The 17,762-nt window shown below is 38.1% G+C and overlaps 1 protein-coding gene across 4 annotated transcripts in view; it reads left to right on the plus strand.

Moving 5' to 3' along the window:
* The first annotated feature begins 3,228 nt into the window (after positions 1-3,228).
* The window catches only part of arhgef7b (Rho guanine nucleotide exchange factor (GEF) 7b), a 28,945-nt gene continuing 14,411 nt past the window's right edge, over positions 3,229-17,762 (plus strand). For 3 of the 4 annotated variants that reach the window (XR_007036583.1, XM_047354879.1, XM_047354880.1), the window contains exons 1-8: positions 3,229-3,577; positions 5,332-5,415; positions 11,535-11,619; positions 11,729-11,853; positions 11,964-12,168; positions 13,883-13,974; positions 17,068-17,162; positions 17,352-17,447. Coding sequence is in view for 3 of the 4 variants with exons in the window: in XM_047354879.1 (XP_047210835.1) it covers positions 3,413-3,577; positions 5,332-5,415; positions 11,535-11,619; positions 11,729-11,853; positions 11,964-12,168; positions 13,883-13,974; positions 17,068-17,162; positions 17,352-17,447 (947 nt within the window). In the remaining variant the exon portion in view is untranslated. Of the gene's footprint in view, positions 3,578-5,191; positions 5,239-5,331; positions 5,416-11,534; positions 11,620-11,728; positions 11,854-11,963; positions 12,169-13,882; positions 13,975-17,067; positions 17,163-17,351; positions 17,448-17,762 lie in introns of those variants that run through there. The other variant, XM_047354881.1, reaches the window with a different exon arrangement.

The raw sequence follows: 17,762 nt of genomic DNA on the forward strand, positions 1-17,762 counted from the left end.
CCGTTCTCTTGTTTGTGATCTCTTCTGAGGTTTTTGAACAATCCCCTTGAGTTTGCCATATTTCTAACATGCAGTGAAACATTACTGTTAACAGCCTGCTGGGTATTTCACACACACACACACACACACACACACACACACACACACACACACACACACACACACACACACACACACACACACACACAAAATATCAAAATGTAGAAAACGTCGCACTAACAGCTGTTCTGCAGTATCTTATCTTTTATATGATGTTGCTCAAGTAATCATGTGCACGTCATGCGCAAGAGGAGATGAACCAAAAACATCATTATATCAGTTAAACTAGGCAAATAGTTAAACTGAACCTTAAAATGTTATTTTCACACTCTCTATGTTGATATTTGACTGTATTGATCTCTGCAGCTCTGTTTGTTACTCTTTAAAGCAGATTTTTTAGAGAACCATCAAGAATGTTCTTTATTTGGCCTATCTGCAAAACACTCTGCGGCAGAAACGCAACACAGCACATCACCAGTAGCACAGCATTTCCACAGTGATGCATGGTGTTGATTGATTGATTGTTTTTTTATTTGTACAGGGACAGTGCACAACAATACATTGACCTAAAAATAGGAAATATGTATGGTGCCAGGTTATAGCAAAAGATGCTAATTTCCACCTGTAGTCCCTTGACAGATTGTTAATCATACAACACAATTGTAACAAACCTCGCCCCTCAGTTACACCAGTTATTAAAGACTTCCAGGGATTTATCATTTCTCTATCAAATGCTTGCACCTATACAATAAACATACCTACCACACATACACTTTCGCACACTCGCATACTTTCCAAATGAACCAACTATACTTCCATTTACACACATTTATCACTAATGAGTGCAGACCTGCTTTGATAAAAGCCATTTCTTTGTCAAACGTGCAAACATTGAGAAACTTGTACATGTTATAATCTCAGTTGGTAATGTATTCCACTGACTCACAGCAACAACAGAGAAGGCAGATTTAGCAAAAGATGTCTTACATTTTGGAATGCTGCACTCTCCGCTAGAGGTCGCCCTTGTTACTCTAGTTGTTTTTTCTGAGCTCAGTATGACATATCTTCTTAGAGGAGGAGCACTAATACCATGAATGATTTTAAAAAGTAAGCAAATGTTTGCATGCATAATAAGGTTATTAAAATTCAAAAAATGGTATTTTGAAAGAATATGACAGTGGTGATACTGTCTACATTTATTGTCAAGTATTTTTATTGCACTTTTGAAGGTTGATTGAAGAGGCTTTAAGACTGTTTTGCATGCCTGCGACCAGCTAGTCACACAATACAGAACGATGATGGTGCTAAATGCATTAAAACCTTGGAAAAAATAGTCAGATGCCGCAAAAGACTTTAGGCTGGGTTTGAGTTTTACCTTCAGGGGCCCTAAAATATCTTCAAACTGTGATTTTCTTGGAAACATAAAGGATGTTTACATGAGTTATGTTACTTGTGCCAAAATTGAAATGGAAATGTAAACACTGTTGGGATGCAGAGTTGAAAAACTAGGTAACCCAAGTGTCCAACAAGAGACGGAAGAGTCCATTTTGATGCAGCTGATGAGACATTACTTTCTAATTTTCCCGATTTACAGTATTTCTCTCAGTCATGCCATTCCTTATATTTTATTTAATAACACAACATACTTAAAACAAAGTCAACCCCTCTGATATTTTTCTTATAGCAATGAGCTCCTGAGCAGGTCCTCTCACATTAATTAATGAATAAATCTGATTAAATCACAAATGCTTCAAACGAGATTTTGTGTAACAAGGAATTGAGATAATATTCCATCAGAAAATACATATAAACGCTTTTTTTATGTCTGTGCTGCAAAACGTCACAATTGCAGAGACAGAGCGGAAATACAGAGGAGTTTCTTTCAAATTAAGAGCGGAAGATTTATTTTATGAATAGAGACGGAAACTGTATTTTTACTGCTTGTGAATAAATGTAAAGATGGTTTATTTTAAAAATAGGTTATTGTCTTTATATTTTGTCATCTGTGAGTTCATCTATTGAGATTTTGGATATAAAAGTATAACACAAAGCAGTTTTGGTTTCTAGAAAAACTGTTCAGTAGAGTCTACAGTTTTCTAAAATGTTTTATATCTTGCGCAACAAACTTCATTTACTGGTGAAGTCGAAGGTTTCCAGCTCCGATTGAGCATTTATTAAATCATTTAGTTCAATTTACCCTCGGATCATCCTCAAATTTGTTCAAAAGGAAGGACACCTACTTTTTTGTACAGGTACATCTGAAAATCAATTCATTATCACTAAAAGGCTAATTTATCTCATTACACAAAGAAGGATATATTTGAAGTGTTTATTTCAAGGAATTTTGAAGAAGAAAAGTCAATGTTATGTATATTAGAATATTACCAAAAATAGAAGATATATTTTTAATAAAGAAATGATATTTCCATGTTATGACCTACAAAGTTAATGGAAAGACTGTAAAATGTTGTTGCCTAAGAAAATGGCTGTTCACACAGTGGTGTATTCAAGTATACTAATAGAAAAGTTGTGTGGAAGGAAAAAATGTCAAAAAATGGTACACAAGCAACAAGGATAACCACAGCCTTGAGGGGATTGTCAAGCAACATCTCCTGGAGAGTTCTGTGGTTATTCTCTAGGTATGGACTCTGGCTAGAGCTTCAGGAACCAACATTTGCACAGGACATCAGGCCAACTATCTCATTCCTTGTTTCAGTCAACTTCTGAATGAGAGACAATGTCAGTAGTGTCTTACCTGGACTTAGACCAAAAGAAACTGCCGAATATATGGAGTATTATCAAGAAAATATGAGAGGCGTCAAACCCAACGCTGCAGACAATCTGAAGACCACTATTAAGGTAATCTGGGCTTTGTTACCACCTCAGCAGAACCAAAGTCAGAGTACCTATATGCTGCACTCCATTAATCCTGTAAATTGCATGTGCAAGATGTAATCCATGTGCTGCAGTCCAGCACATGGATTACATTCCAATGGGCTGACATTTCTGTATTAAAAATCCTTTTTATTGGTTTTACAAATTCACGTTTCACTCAACAGCATCCTCGAATAAAGATTTTCACAGAACTCTGAAGCCTTTATTTTGTAACCTGCCAAAGGAAGTTATACATAGCTTTTGTCTTGATTATGAATCTGCTGGCTGCTACAGCTGTGCACAAGGAAAGGTGATCCCAACATCCTCTGAGAAGGAGAGGAAAAGGAAGGAGGGGATCTTATTTCTCACGTCCAGCGCTGTCCTTCTGGATCTAGGCTGAGGGTTTTCACCCAGCCTGATGTTCAAAAGAGGCTGGCCTGACTGAGTCTCTGTCGGACCGACTGTGCTGCTGCTTTTGGACAATCTGAGACGCCAAATCATGAATTCAGCCGAGCAGACGGTAACGTGGCTAATTACACTGGGGGTCCTGGAGTCACCCAAGAAAAGCGTGTCGGATCCAGAGGCTTTCCTCCAGGCGTCTCTGCAGGATGGAGTGGTGCTGTGCAGGCTGCTGGAGCGACTCAGACCCGGGACGGTGGACAAAGTAAGCGGGGTTGGGACAAATGGCAGAGTAAAAGAACCAATCTAATGGAAAACCACATGGAAGACTGATTTTCACAAATCAGAAGGCACATTGGAAAGGTTGTGTACAAAAAAATTATCTAATTTGAATATAAAGCGTTATACAGCAAATAAATAAAAACAATCTTCAACCAGAAGGTCAAATACAGTTCATTTGCACTCAATTCTTTATTAATGCGTATTTCCTTTTAATCTGGTAAAAAGACAAAAAATACAGATTACAGTTACTGTTGGGGACTATTTTTACAATAGATGATTAATACCAAGTTCTCATTGTTTTGTAAATATTAAGTGTTGCGGGCACCTTTAGTGTGTCTAAATCTAAACAAAGGGTAGCCTATTTGCAAAAAAACACATTTGAAATCCTGAAAAACAGCAACAAGAAGAACATGTTTAATATGGGTGACAATTAAACTAAATGGAACATTTTTTAAATGGGGATAAAGTAGAAAGATGAGCAAAAATGAAATGCGGAGAACAGCTGAAATTTAATTGAAAGGTGCCAATGACATAGATCAGCCAAACAAAACTGATTATAAAGAGAATCAAAGTAGTACGGGACAAGCACAACTAAGATGTAAGTAAGGGGGAAAAACAACCTAAACACGTTGAAATGTCATCAAAGATGCACGGATTTATGCATCAAAGGATGGGGAACTAATATTTATTTGATTTTCATTAAATTCAAAGCAGTGTATGAAAGTGTCTACTATTGTTCAAATGAGTGAATTCTTGTTATAGATGTATAAAAAATGTATTTTTAGTGCTTTTTTGACCTGCCGATAACTGATCACAGCCGATCTCGGAAAACTTGGCGGATTCAGATGACTGGCAAATAACTGGTCCTTTTCTAGAAGTAAGCCTAGCCACAACAGGAAATTAAAACTCCTAAAATTAAACGAAATAACAAACTCTTATAAAGTGTTTAAAAATAAACCGATGCTTTTAACAGCCTTTTTATTGGCTGATGACTTCTGTCTTTGTTTTGTTTTTTAAGTCTGACCTGCAATTTCTGATTTTGGCAGGTTTCACCTTTATTGAACATGAAAAATACTGGCCAGAAAAGAAACAGAAATGTGCAGCAGGTTCCTTGACAATAATCCCTAATTACTAAAAATGATGTTTCTGTTATCTAATCTGATAGAAATTGAATGTTATTCTCAGTTCCTATTTGCACCCGAGCATGGGTGTGTACATATATATCTATATATAGACACAGTTATGTCGAGCCTCCTACAGATTACCAGCTGCAGCAAAGATAGGCTAAATATCTAACTAAAAGTAACTTCTGTTACAGCATCACAGAAAATAACAAAACATTAAATCACATGGTTAAGCATGGGCCCTTCAAAATAAAATGAAGAACTAACATGTCACCAGTTATCGATGGAAGAGCTTTTTATTTTTCTTGAAAGCTTCGCATTTCTTCTGATGTCATTGTATATTATAAATGTGTAACCATGAGATGTAATCATATATTGGTGCATTCATATTTTGAACATGTTTGGAAATGATTTATTTTACTTTGAAAGATTAAACCGGAAGTTGTGCTTATTAACTTGCTTGATCCTGGAAAGCAGCAAGTGGCAAGTGCACACAGAGCAATGTCTGGAGAAAATAAGAGTTCTGTCAAACAGCAAAACCTCTTTAAAATCTGAGTTAATTAACGCTTCAGAGTCGTATATGAAACTGAAACGGTTTTCTTTTAATTTGTAGTTTTTCCAGGAACCGAGAGGCGACAGCGAGTGTCAGAGGAACATTGCAGAGTTTATTAAAGGCTGCGGTGCTTTCGGTGTGGAGGTGAGTTACTCCATCAGTTATGTATTTGTTTAGTTAGACTGCGGGGTTCGTGGAAATTTTTTTTTTTTAGGATAAAGTTTTCTTTAAACCTGTTTCTAAGGGTTTATTGGTGATGTTTTCAAGCCGCGGAGCCGTTAGCCCTGTTGACAGCGCGAGACAGCCGCCGTTACCGTAGTAACGGGCTTTTATCAATACATCAGTGTTTTCCGTTGTTTGTGTTGTAAACAGGTAACTATATGCTTCGGGTTTGCCTTTTTTTAGTCACATTGATTCGCTATGTACAAATCAAGCATCGATTAATATATCACTATTCAATGGACGTGATTTAAAACTGCTCTGCTATCTCAGTTCCTGTGTAAAACTAAAGGTTTAATACTGGTCTGTTCTTACTTTATATTGTATCTTGTTTCTTTTCTCCAACTTAAATGTTTTTCCAAACACTGTAGCTGTCTTCTACGTGATTTAGCAGACTTACCTTTTGAAAAACAACATTTTAAATCACAAAAATTACCTGGGTAAATCCAAAAATCGGTTTCATTTATTCGGGATGAAAAAGCATCTTACAGGTCCTTCTCAAAATATTAGCATATTGTGATAAAGTTAATTATTTTCCATAATGTAATGATGAAAATTTAACATTCATATATTTTAGATTCATTGCACACTAACTGAAATATTTCAGGTCTTTTATTGTCTTAATACGGATTATTTTGGCATACAGCTCATAAAAACCCAAAATTCCTATCTCACTAAATTAGCATATCATTAAAAGGGTCTCTAAACGAGCTATGAACCTAATCATCTGAATCAACGAGTTAACTCTAAACACCTGCAAAAGATTCCTGAGGCCATTAAAACTCCCAGCCTGGTTCATCACTCAAAACCCCAATCATGGGTAAGACTGCCGACCTGACTGCTGTCCAGAAGGCCACTATTGACACCCTCAAGCAAGAGGGTAAGACACAGAAAGAAATTTCTGAACGAATAGGCTGTTCCCAGAGTGCTGTATCAAGGCACCTCAGTGGGAAGTCTGTGGGAAGGAAAAAGTGTGGCAGAAAACGCTGCACAACGAGAAGAGGTGACCGGACCCTGAGGAAGATTGTGGAGAAGGGCCGATTCCAGACCTTGGGGGACCTGCGGAAGCAGTGGACTGAGTCTGGAGTAGAAACATCCAGAGCCACCGTGCACAGGCGTGTGCAGGAAATGGGCTACAGGTGCCGCATTCCCCAGGTCAAGCCACTTTTGAACCAGAAACAGCGGCAGAAGCGCCTGACCTGGGCTACAGAGAAGCAGCACTGGACTGTTGCTCAGTGGTCCAAAGTACTTTTTTCGGATGAAAGCAAATTCTGCATGTCATTCGGAAATCAAGGTGCCAGAGTCTGGAGGAAGACTGGGGAGAAGGAAATGCCAAAATGCCAGAAGTCCAGTGTCAAGTACCCACAGTACCCACTGCTGTTGTTGGTCCACTGTGTTTTATCAAGGGCAGGGTCAATGCAGCTAGCTATCAGGAGATTTTGGAGCACTTTATGCTTCCATTTGCTGAAAAACTTTATGGAGATGAAGATTTTATTTTTCAGCACGACCTGGCACCTGCTCACAGTGCCAAAACCACTGGTAAATGGTTTACTGACCATGGTATCACTGTGCTCAATTGGCCTGCCAACTCTCCTGACCTGAACCCCATAGAGAATCTGTGGGATATTGTGAAGAGAACGTTGAGAGACTCAAGACCCAACACTCTGGATGAGCTAAAGGCCGCTATCGAAGCATCCTGGGCCTCCATAAGACCTCAGCAGTGCCACAGGCTGATTGCCTCCATGCCACGCCGCATTGAAGCAGTCATTTCTGCCAAAGGATTCCCGACCAAGTATTGAGTGCATAACTGTACATGATTATTTGAAGGTTGACGTTTTTTGTATTAAAAACACTTTTCTTTTATTGGTCGGATGAAATATGCTAATTTTGTGAGATAGGAATTTTGGGTTTTCATGAGCTGTATGCCAAAATCATCCGTATTAAGACAATAAAAGACCTGAAATATTTCAGTTAGTGTGCAATGAATCTAAAATATATGAATGTTAAATTTTCATCATTACATTATGGAAAATAATTAACTTTATCACAATATGCTAATATTTTGAGAAGGACCTGTATATTAACCTGGCCTTACGTGAAAATGTAATTGCCACCCCTTGTTAGTTAATGAATTAACTAATTAGTTTTGCTTTACAAACTCAGGCATGATTACTCTCAGACTTTTATAATCAACACACTACTTAAATTAAACCTGTCAGATATCATGAAGTATCTCAAAAAGCAGCACATCATGTTAAAACAGTTCTGCAAAGCAGAGTGTGCCAAAATTCATCCACAGTAATGTAAAAGACACGTTCATATTTATCCCAAAAGCATATTTGAAAAAAAAAAAAAAAGCATTTTGAATTTACTCTGATATTGTTTGATCTAAAACATTAAAGTGTGACATAGAAAAACAACAACAAACACAGAAGAGGGGAGCAAATACTTGGGTTGCAGATACAAAACAAGCGAGAATGTTATTTTAGTCCTCACTTTGGCTGTTCCCAAAATATATATTAACTGCCTGTGGTTCATTGGTAGTTATGGAAACAGGAGGCACAGATTCACTTTGATAGTTTTTTTTTACTCTTACTTGGCAAGAAATGTTAAGTCAGTGGAACTGATTATCAAATGAGCAGGTCTTGTTTATGTTTTACAAGGGATTGTAGTGCATTTTGATGTTTTTAATGGACTTTCAGTCAGTTTTATAATAAGTAAGTTCAAGGACAGTCTAGTATTTGTCTTTCAATCAGAGTTCAAAAGCACAACACAGGGCGTATGCCTGTGTCTGTTTGCATTTCTAAGTGGGTCATGGCAGGTTATGACCTCCCTCTCAGTGAGTAGAGAGATCTAGTGAATAATGTACAAAATGACGAACATGCACACACGAACTCAAATAGTATTGATCTTAGCCGTGGGAAAAAGGCAGTGGGATCATAATGGAAGAGATCATGCTGCATGCAGACCTCTAACAAGGTTTTGCTCTGGACTCTGGTAACTGAGACACGATAGATGGGCTTTTAAAAAATGTTTTAAATCTTCGAGGAGTAATAGGGAGAGCATGAAAAAGATAAAATGAGGGGGAGGGGAAGAGTGGGCTGATGTAATGTAGTCTGCCAGGCATCCAGTGGATTTTCCAATCAGGTTGATTAGGGGAATGGCAGCCATGTCCCTGGAGGCCAAGGTCTCCGTTACGAGCAGTCAGGAATAATTCTCCCAGACAGTGGTGAAGCAGGCGGAGGACAGGCCAGGCTGTGTGTCCCACAGAAGAGGATTACAGAGAAGACTGCAAGTGGCGGCGTGAATGTGGCCAACTCAGACTGTGATTATCAAAAGCTGCAAAAGCAGTCAGATAAAATCCGCTGCTATACATTAGACAATGACTATAAATAAGGTTCACTGTTTGTGATGTTGCTTGTATCCCTTAGAGCTCCCTCATGGTAGCTGTAAATATATAAACTCTAATCAAGTGAGGTGGTTAACCAATCACGAGCATCTGTGACAAAATATCAACATTATTCAATTTAATCAGATTTATCTAGGTAGGAGATTGAATAAAAATAGACTTTAAAGCCATCTGTCTGACAATATAATTTTTGTAAAATATTTTTTTCTATTAAATTTGGATTAAAAAGAAGGGAAAACAGTTGGTCAAAATACTAGAAATCAGTTTGCAGTTAGCTCTTTCTTTTGTTGAAATTCACGTGGCAGACTCCCAAAATGTAAAGAATTCATTTGCTTGTCTATTTGCATTAATATTGGATCCTTTCATCTTTATCTCACTTTCACTGCATCACATGCAGGTGGGTAGTCCAGCTTTTCTTTTCAGTTGCTCTTTTTTTCTTTGCTTTTAATTCGGGCTTCTTATCAGAATGAAGCTGGGGTCTGATCTCCGAATGTCTATATATTTTTTTCCCTGACTAAAAAAAAAACAAGAAACTTTTTTTTATTACAAGCCCAAATAAGGGTTAAGGGTTAAAGGGCACGACTATATGCAGAGGCTGCAGTCCTCGAAGCGGCTGTTCCAGGTTCGAGTCCTGGACCCGGCGACATTTGCCGAATGTCTCCCCTCTCTCTACCCCTCTTTCCTGTCTGCTTAAAATATCTTTAAAATCTTAACACAGATGGATGAATCACCAGTGAAGACCAGGGTGTGTAGAAACAATGGTTGACAAGTTAACTGGAGGATGAGTAAAATCTATTTTCAAGCTGAGACCACACGACACGATATTTTAACCCAATTTCAAGTCGGGGAAATTCTGGTGTCAGTGTGCACTGGTTGTGGCCAGTTGACAGGGTGAGTCGGCACAAAAATCTGTTGGTGGGAACATCTAGTCTCTATAAAATCTGTGATTACTGTGAATGTCTGTAGTGTCCTCAGCTAAACAGCCAGCTGGCCAATGTTAAACCCCATTGGTTCTCTGAGGGGCTCAGGTCAGGCCAGTTTGCTGGCCAATCAAACAGAGTAACACCATGATCATTGAACCAGCTTTTGATACTTTTGGGTGTGCGGAGGAGTGCAAAGATCTGCTGGAAACTAAAATCAGTGTCTGCATACAGCTTGTCAGCAGAGGGAAGCATGAAGTGCTATAAAACGTCCTGACCGTGGACCTGACACAGCGAACCAACACCAGCATGACACCCCAAATCATCACTGGCTGTGAAGGCTTACAGTGACAGGTTGGCAGTCCTCTCAATGATGGCCAACATTTCTGTGTTAAAAATTGTTTTTTATAGGTCGTATATAATATTCCAATTTACTGCCTGTTAGCTGGGACTTGCCTAACTGGGGTCTGACATCATACCAAGATCTGAGCTTTGATTTCTGAGATGAAGCAAAAAACCCCAAGAGACTGACTTACAGTAGTCATTCTATAGGATTGTGCCAGCCCCAAGGAGTTTTGGTGAGATTAGCAATCCAAATGCACTACATGCTTGTTATCACTAAGTGGTTTTTGTGCCAGAATGTGTCTCATTTCACTGTTTGGTTCTTTATGCTGTTCAGTTTTTGCAAAAAACAAAAGCTTGGCTTGCAGATGATCTGAAATAATCACAATTTATTAAAAGCAATTTTCTTGTCACTATGGCTCCATCTGTACAATTTGGGAATATAAACGTCTGTTAGTGTGTGTGGTTTACACACGATTAGGAGCTGCTGAGGTGTTTTGTGTGTTGCCAGTAACTTGTGTGATTGAGCGATTACAAGAGGCGGCTCAGACTTAATCCTCCCTCCGACTAAAGTTGGATCAGAGGTTTAATGCACCAGTTGGCTCAGTTTTGCTTAAGTTTTAGGGTGGTGTATGTCTTAGAATGCTACATTTGATACAAATACCGATTAAAGCAATAAAAAAAGAAGACATATCTATTTTAAATAAGAGTTTCTGAAAATCCCCCAAAATGCTTTGGAAACGTTGTTGCCCTGGTACAGTTTTTGTCACTTAAATGTTTCAGATCATCAAAATAGCTTTTAATATCAGAAACTGGGAACTGGTGTGAGAATAGTTTTAACTCAGCATCATTATAGGGGTTTTTGAACATGAACAGCCTGTTTATGGTCATGGCACGGCATTATAATGAATTTTGACTAGGCCAAAGCCTTGATTTAGTTTATTTTAAGATGTTTAATTCCAAAAATATTTGGTTAATAAGATATTTCCATGATTTTACAAGGATGGGCAGTTTGTTTCACCCAAGGCCATGTTGGTTTGGGTAGTTTATTTCCTTATTAAATAGAATCATGATTTGAGAACTGCGGTCTGTATTATCCTATGGTTGTCATTGTCTAATGTAGATTTTTTTTTCTGCTGATCTAAAAGTGTGAAAAAAAGCAAACGGAAACAAATATTCAGCCACAGCACTGTGTCAACCAGTGGTAGCTCTGTTGTAGCTGGAGTAAAGTTTGCTGAATATTTGTACTTCTATTGTCATGTCCAAATGTGTCACCAACCCTTTACATGGACAGGTAATTCACAAAAGTCATGTACTTGTTGATGTCGGGTTATGTGAATAAAAATACCAAAACCTTCTCCTTTTTTTTCAAGCCTTTTGAAGTGAGTGACCTCCTGCATGGACTGAACTTTTCCAGCATACTAAACTCCTTAGTTGCTCTTAACAAAGCTACTGAAGGTAAGAGTTTAGTGTTTTGGGCAATACTAAATCTTTATCTTTGCAATTCTGGCTTATTTTCTGGGATATTTTAGGGTGTTATGCTTTGTTTTATGTTGTGTGCCTGCAGATTTGGTCGTCTGTGGAGACGGCGTAGGTGTGCCGCACTCCTCAAATTTAAGGATCAAATCCTTTGACTCTCTGAACACTCAAAGTCGTTCATCTAAGCTGCAGCAGCCTCAGTACCGCAGCCTGGTGAGTCACGCCGTCAATGACAGCATCACAATCTCAGCGATGGCAACAATAAAAGAAGTCAAACATTCGTCTGCTTTTTATATCAAAGTGACTACTCTGCTCGTTCACAGGACATGTCAGATGGCAGCGTGTGTGGCCAGTTGCTGGTCAAAGCACGCTTTCCCTTCCAGGCGACCAACGAGGATGAACTCTGTTTCTCCAAGGGTGACGTCATCTGTGTGACCAGGCAGGCACCAGGGGGCTGGTGGGAAGGTTTAGTGAACGGCAAGACTGGGTGGTTCCCCAGTAACTATGTACGGGAGCTGAAAGGAAGTGGTGGGTGCAGCTCTTGTTGACGGACAAATACTGCAACCTTAGAATTTCACCGTGTATTTCAGTAGAGTGGCTCCTTCTTGTTTTGTTCACAACAGATTACTTAGTATTTTAAACAAATAACTTGCAGGAGTGCCATCCTTACCTTCAGCTTTTTCAGCTCTGTTTTAAGTCTAATATTAGTTGTGTAAGGTTTAAAATGCAGTAAAAAAAAACAACATTATTTTAAGCTGTATAAGTGTTTTTCCCAAATAGTGGCATCATCCTTAAATTCCACTGTGATGTTTGAGCTTATAAAGAAAGCAATGCATTTGGTTGGAGATGTTGAAATATCAATATCTAGCGCAGTGCTATTTGGAATTTAGCTTCTTTATCACGGTTAGTCTTGGAGAAACTGTGAGAACTGAGCTGTTGCCTTCTGCTGTCAGGGCTTGTAATGACCAGTTCCTCATGGCTCGTGTAATTGTCTTGGTTTGCTGTGTTGCTTTCGGAAGAGGGAAGGCAGGAAGCTTCACATGGACACAAAGAAAGGAAGTTCCAGAGCTGCTGCTTAAAAGGAAACTCCCTGACTTAAAGCTCACAACAGAAAATAACAACCATGATAACAGCAGGCTATGATATAGCAGATGATAAATATGGCCAGTTAAAATTGTTTCATTCATTTTGAGCTCTTTATTTTCTCTGGTTATGCCACAAAAGTCAAAAAGTACAATAAGCTACTTGTTTCCTAGGAAGGGCTGAGTTTTATCCGGGCTTTACATTATGTTGACCATTAAGGCCAACATTTAAATGGACTGAATATAAACAAATGCATATTAGCGGCCATGCGGAGCTTTAATGGCCAAAGCCAAGACTGAAAGATCACGAAGTCATAAAATTGGCGATACATCTCATTTTATTATCTACACAGACTAGTGCGGTTTGGAAAGGATGTGGCTTTTTGACTCCACATCAAGTGTTTGATAAATATACTTTGTGATTGTTCCTGCTGGTTCATCTTAATCTCTGAAAATGTAATTACTGAAAAACGAGATATCAGTAATTCAATTTAAAAAATGTAACATATTATAAAGGTTCATTAAACGCCGAGTGTTTATTATCAAGTGTCTGTAACTTTTAATTGTTATGATTATATGTCACAGCTGATTAAAACTGAAATTTAAGTGTTTGATGTCTCTGGTATAGGAAGTGGTCTTAAAGAATTCAAAAAAACTGTTGAATGTGCTTTGCTTCACAGCCTTGTCAGTTCTGTAGTTCGTTTTGCTGCTTGTGTCACTTTTACCACACTTTTTCCTTCCACTTCACTTTCCATTATTATGCTTGGATACACTTTGTGATCAGCTCTTCAGTCAAGGCAGCAGTCTTTCCCATGATTGGCTAGGCCACAACATGGCCAGAACATAACACATGTGTTTTAAAAGTCATTTTTATTTATATTATTGCTGGTATGTCATATTCTAATCTTCTGGTAAGTTGAATCTTGGGGTTTCATTAGCTGTAACCCTCAATCATCAATATTAACAGAAATACAGACTTTAAATATATCCCACTGTGTATATAATAAATCTATAATATGAGTTTCACTTATTGAATTCAATTACTAAAAAAAACCTTTCAGTAATGGTTTGGTACAAAGAGATACGCCTGTATGTTGTGCTTTTAACATGTTTTGTCCCCCAGTTAAAAGGAATAAGACCAAACCTTTTTCTGTTTTTAGACAAAACAACAGACAAGCCAAAGTGTGGGACTCTGAAAAGTCCACCAAAAGGTTTTGACACCACCATCATTTCTAAGACCTATTATAATGTGGTGAGTATCAACCTAACCTCCTACTGTGTTAACACTTAATGCTTTATGAAGGTCAAACGCTTAGTTAACAAGTAAGTTAAAAGACTTCTACCAGAATACTAAGAACTGTTTTGGTTTAGGTCAGATGTTAGACTAAAACATCGCTCTTGCATCTTATACTGCTCTACATTTACTCTCACTCACTTAAAACTGTGCACATATATTTATATTATATTGTAGATATGTTTATACTGTTTAATTTGTACTGTATTGCACCGACTACGCCAAAACAAATTCCTTGTATGTCCAAAAACGTACTTGGCAATAAAGCTTTTCTGATTCTGATTCTGATTCTGATTCTAGTTGACAAAAAATATAAAAATGAAACTTCCTTCCTGTTTCCTTTCTAATGCAGCTTTTAAGGTTCGACTGGTGACTCGAGCTAAAGGATGATTTCCACATTGTGCGTCTGCCTTTGTGGACTGTCACTATCAATTAATTTTCATTCACAAATTTAATTAACGATCGCATAGCCGTGTTTGTGTGTGTATATAAGCATGGCATGATTTATGGAGCCCACATGGTATCCATGCATGTGTCAGGTCGGTGTGACAGAGTGCGGACAATGAAATGTAGGTTATTTCTTCCATCCCAGTGGTTTCTGGGCCAGCCTTGCCTAAGGGTGGGCTCTTTCTAGCGTGAGTGTGTTTTGAGTGTTTTTAATAATGTAGCAAGATGTCACAGTCTCTGCAGACAGTCTCTTCTATGGTCGAGGAACCTAAGTGTTCTTTATACGCACACGTACAGGTCGTGCCTGAAGTGAAAGCTGTTCCTAGACACTAATGCAAGAGAAAAAATAGGATCCAGTTTTTTATCTTTTTAAGACACTGCCAACAGCAGGAAAGAAGCTTAGATCACTGGAAGATGTAGGCTTTGGGCATTTTTATTTCAGTTTATTCACTATATTTTCACGAGCAGTAGCTCTACTGACTTCTTTCACTCACTTAATATACATATTTTGATTAAAAACTACGTGTAAAAATAAACTTGGCTTATACCTTGTCACACTATTGCATATCTGCATTGTGTTTAAACAGTGTGGGAAGATGAGCTGCCTTAGGCAAATATCGCTCCACTTCACCTTCCTACGCATTTAAAACTGTAACATACACATGCCTATGAATGCTGGATGCTTGTAAGTGAGAGTGTAACTGATGGCATGACCTACTATCTGATTAATTCGGCTGATGATTATCCAACCATTTGCAAGTAGTTGTAGAGCACTGCACTTTAATCATGGGATGGTTAGTTGATCCTTAACGCTCCTTAACTTCAACCTTGCACACATTTTTGTTTAGATATGACATAACATTGCATGTTTAACCACTAGTTAGCAGAAGAGCTAATGTAGAATTATAAATTGAATTCCCCCGTTTATTTTTATTAGAAATAAAGCGTTACAGGAAAAATGGTCCTTGGTACGAGTATTTGAGGGGAGCCTGGAGGATTTAATACAGTTAATTAAATTACTCACCTGAAACAACCTCTAGCTGAATGTAAACATCACAGGTTCTGGAGAAAAATCAACTAAAATCCAAATCCAGCTGCCTGTAGCATTTAACCAGTTCAAAACAGTCTAAAACCAGTACCTCTTACCAGTGGGGATTTACCAACAACTGCACTTGTTTGGTGCTTCCAAGTAAATCTGGTACACTGGATTGTCTAAATATTAAAACAACTCTAAAGTCATTTAAACCTGTTTTATTCTCAATTGTCTGCAGGGACTTATTTAAGAAATCCTAAACTACAACTTTGACCCTTTTCAGTTGATTTTATTTTTATGCATCTGTTTGTCTGTTCATCCATCCAGTGGCTTTAGCCGCTTATAGTTTTTAACTAAAAGAAAATCAAACCAAATCTCCAGTCAGTTCTACTGTGGCTACTTTTTATCAATTATTTGTCTTGATTATAGCGAACCAAAAGCTGTACAGTTAAACCCCTAATACTTATCTAACATGTATTGCAGTTCAGACAGTTCTTGTGATGTTGTGACAATAACTTTAGGATACATTGTGCATCTCAAATGGAAGTGCACCAAAAATGACACACAGACTCCAAAGACTTTACAGGACTTGATGTTCCATAAAATCTGCTTCATTTTCTCAGGCTTAGACCTGTCTAACAGGTGTTTTTTAGTTCACCAGGAGTTGAACAAATGGTACTTTTGTAGATGGTCTCACATCTCATTTATGTCTTGTTTTAGCTGTCTAAAAACGTCATCAGAAACATCATTCCTGCGAGGCTTCTGGAGTTGTTGCCAGATCAGCAAACTAGCCTGTTGGGTGAAATGAAAGTCCAGTTTTTAAGTGAGGCTTATCACTCCCCCAGGATGCTTTAACTCCCTCCTTTGCATTTAATGAACTACATCTCTGAAAGCCTTCAAGATTTATTTTGACTTACCAAAATCTACTGGGAGTTTCTGTATCTTATCAAACACTTTATTTAAGGATCTACCTCATGAGGTTTTGCAGCCCAACTGATAGGTATTATTTAGTCAACTCAGAGGTAAGGAACGACACAGAGGCAGTTATACTTGCGGCAAGGGTAGGTCACACTCTGCAGTGCAAAACTACGAAGTATTAACACTCCTCCCTCTTTATTTATACATGCTTGGTCACACACAGTTCAACAAACATTCAGGGTGTGTGTGTGTGTGTGTGTGTGTGTGTGTGTGTGTGTGTGTGTGTGTGTGTGTGTGTGTGTGTGTGGGGTCAGAAAGGTTAGGGTTCATTTGTCTTGATTATAAACAAACAGAGGAAGTGGGGACCTGGTGCATAGCCCCCAGATGCTGCTAGTAAAATAATAAAATAATAAAAGCATAACTCATTCTTGTGACCATCTCCTTTCATGTAACATGTAAGGAGGGAAAAGCACTTAGATAAGTGATAAATAATACAAAAGTCATAAAAACCCTAACACCAACGAAACACTCAATCCTGTCTTGATGTTTCTCTGTATAAATTTCCTTAAAAGATTCATGGAAAACAAGGGCAACTTTAAAACGTTACTGTCATTTATTTCAATTTCTTGTTAATATCATTGTGTCTCTGACAGGTCCTACAGAACATCCTGGAAGCAGAGAGTGAATATTCAAGGGAGCTACAGAGTCTCCTGGGGACTTACCTTCGGCCACTTCACCCCACAGACAGGTAGATGTTCCTGACATTCTTTGACTTGTTTACTCAACAGAATATTTAACGTGTTATTGTTAGGTGCCTTGAGAGGACATATGTTGTATAACCACCATATAAATAAATGGAATTGAATTTAATAGAATTTAATATTAGAGCACGTGTGTTTCATGTATTATTTTTTCCTTCCTCGTTTCTGTTCCACAGACTCAGCAGTGGTGACATCGGTCATATTCAGGGGAATCTGGAAGAGATCTCAACCTTTCAGCAGATGCTTGTTCAGTCCTTGGACGATCAGACTAAGTCATTCTTTGTTTTTGTCCTTGCAAAATTCCTTAATCTTCTGTTGGATTCAAAACTGCTAACTCTATAAAGAACCTGCAGTACTTTTCTGTATGTTTTATAGTCCTTTTAAAACAAATATACAAACAACTTATGCATGCCATCAGGCATTTAAATTGCATCATTTTTCACTTTTTTTTAAGAAGGCCAACCTCTTTAATGCTGTTGTAGCTTCTAGTCAGTAGTAAATGCAGCAACAGAGACATCTAGTGGCCAACCGATTGTCCATTTTTGATGCATTTGTTTCTGTGTCATTAAAGTAACAAGAAATGTTTC

The sequence above is a fragment of the Girardinichthys multiradiatus genome, chromosome 24 (assembly GCF_021462225.1).
Source record: "Girardinichthys multiradiatus isolate DD_20200921_A chromosome 24, DD_fGirMul_XY1, whole genome shotgun sequence".
In the NCBI taxonomy this organism is placed as follows: Eukaryota; Metazoa; Chordata; class Actinopteri; order Cyprinodontiformes; family Goodeidae; genus Girardinichthys; species Girardinichthys multiradiatus.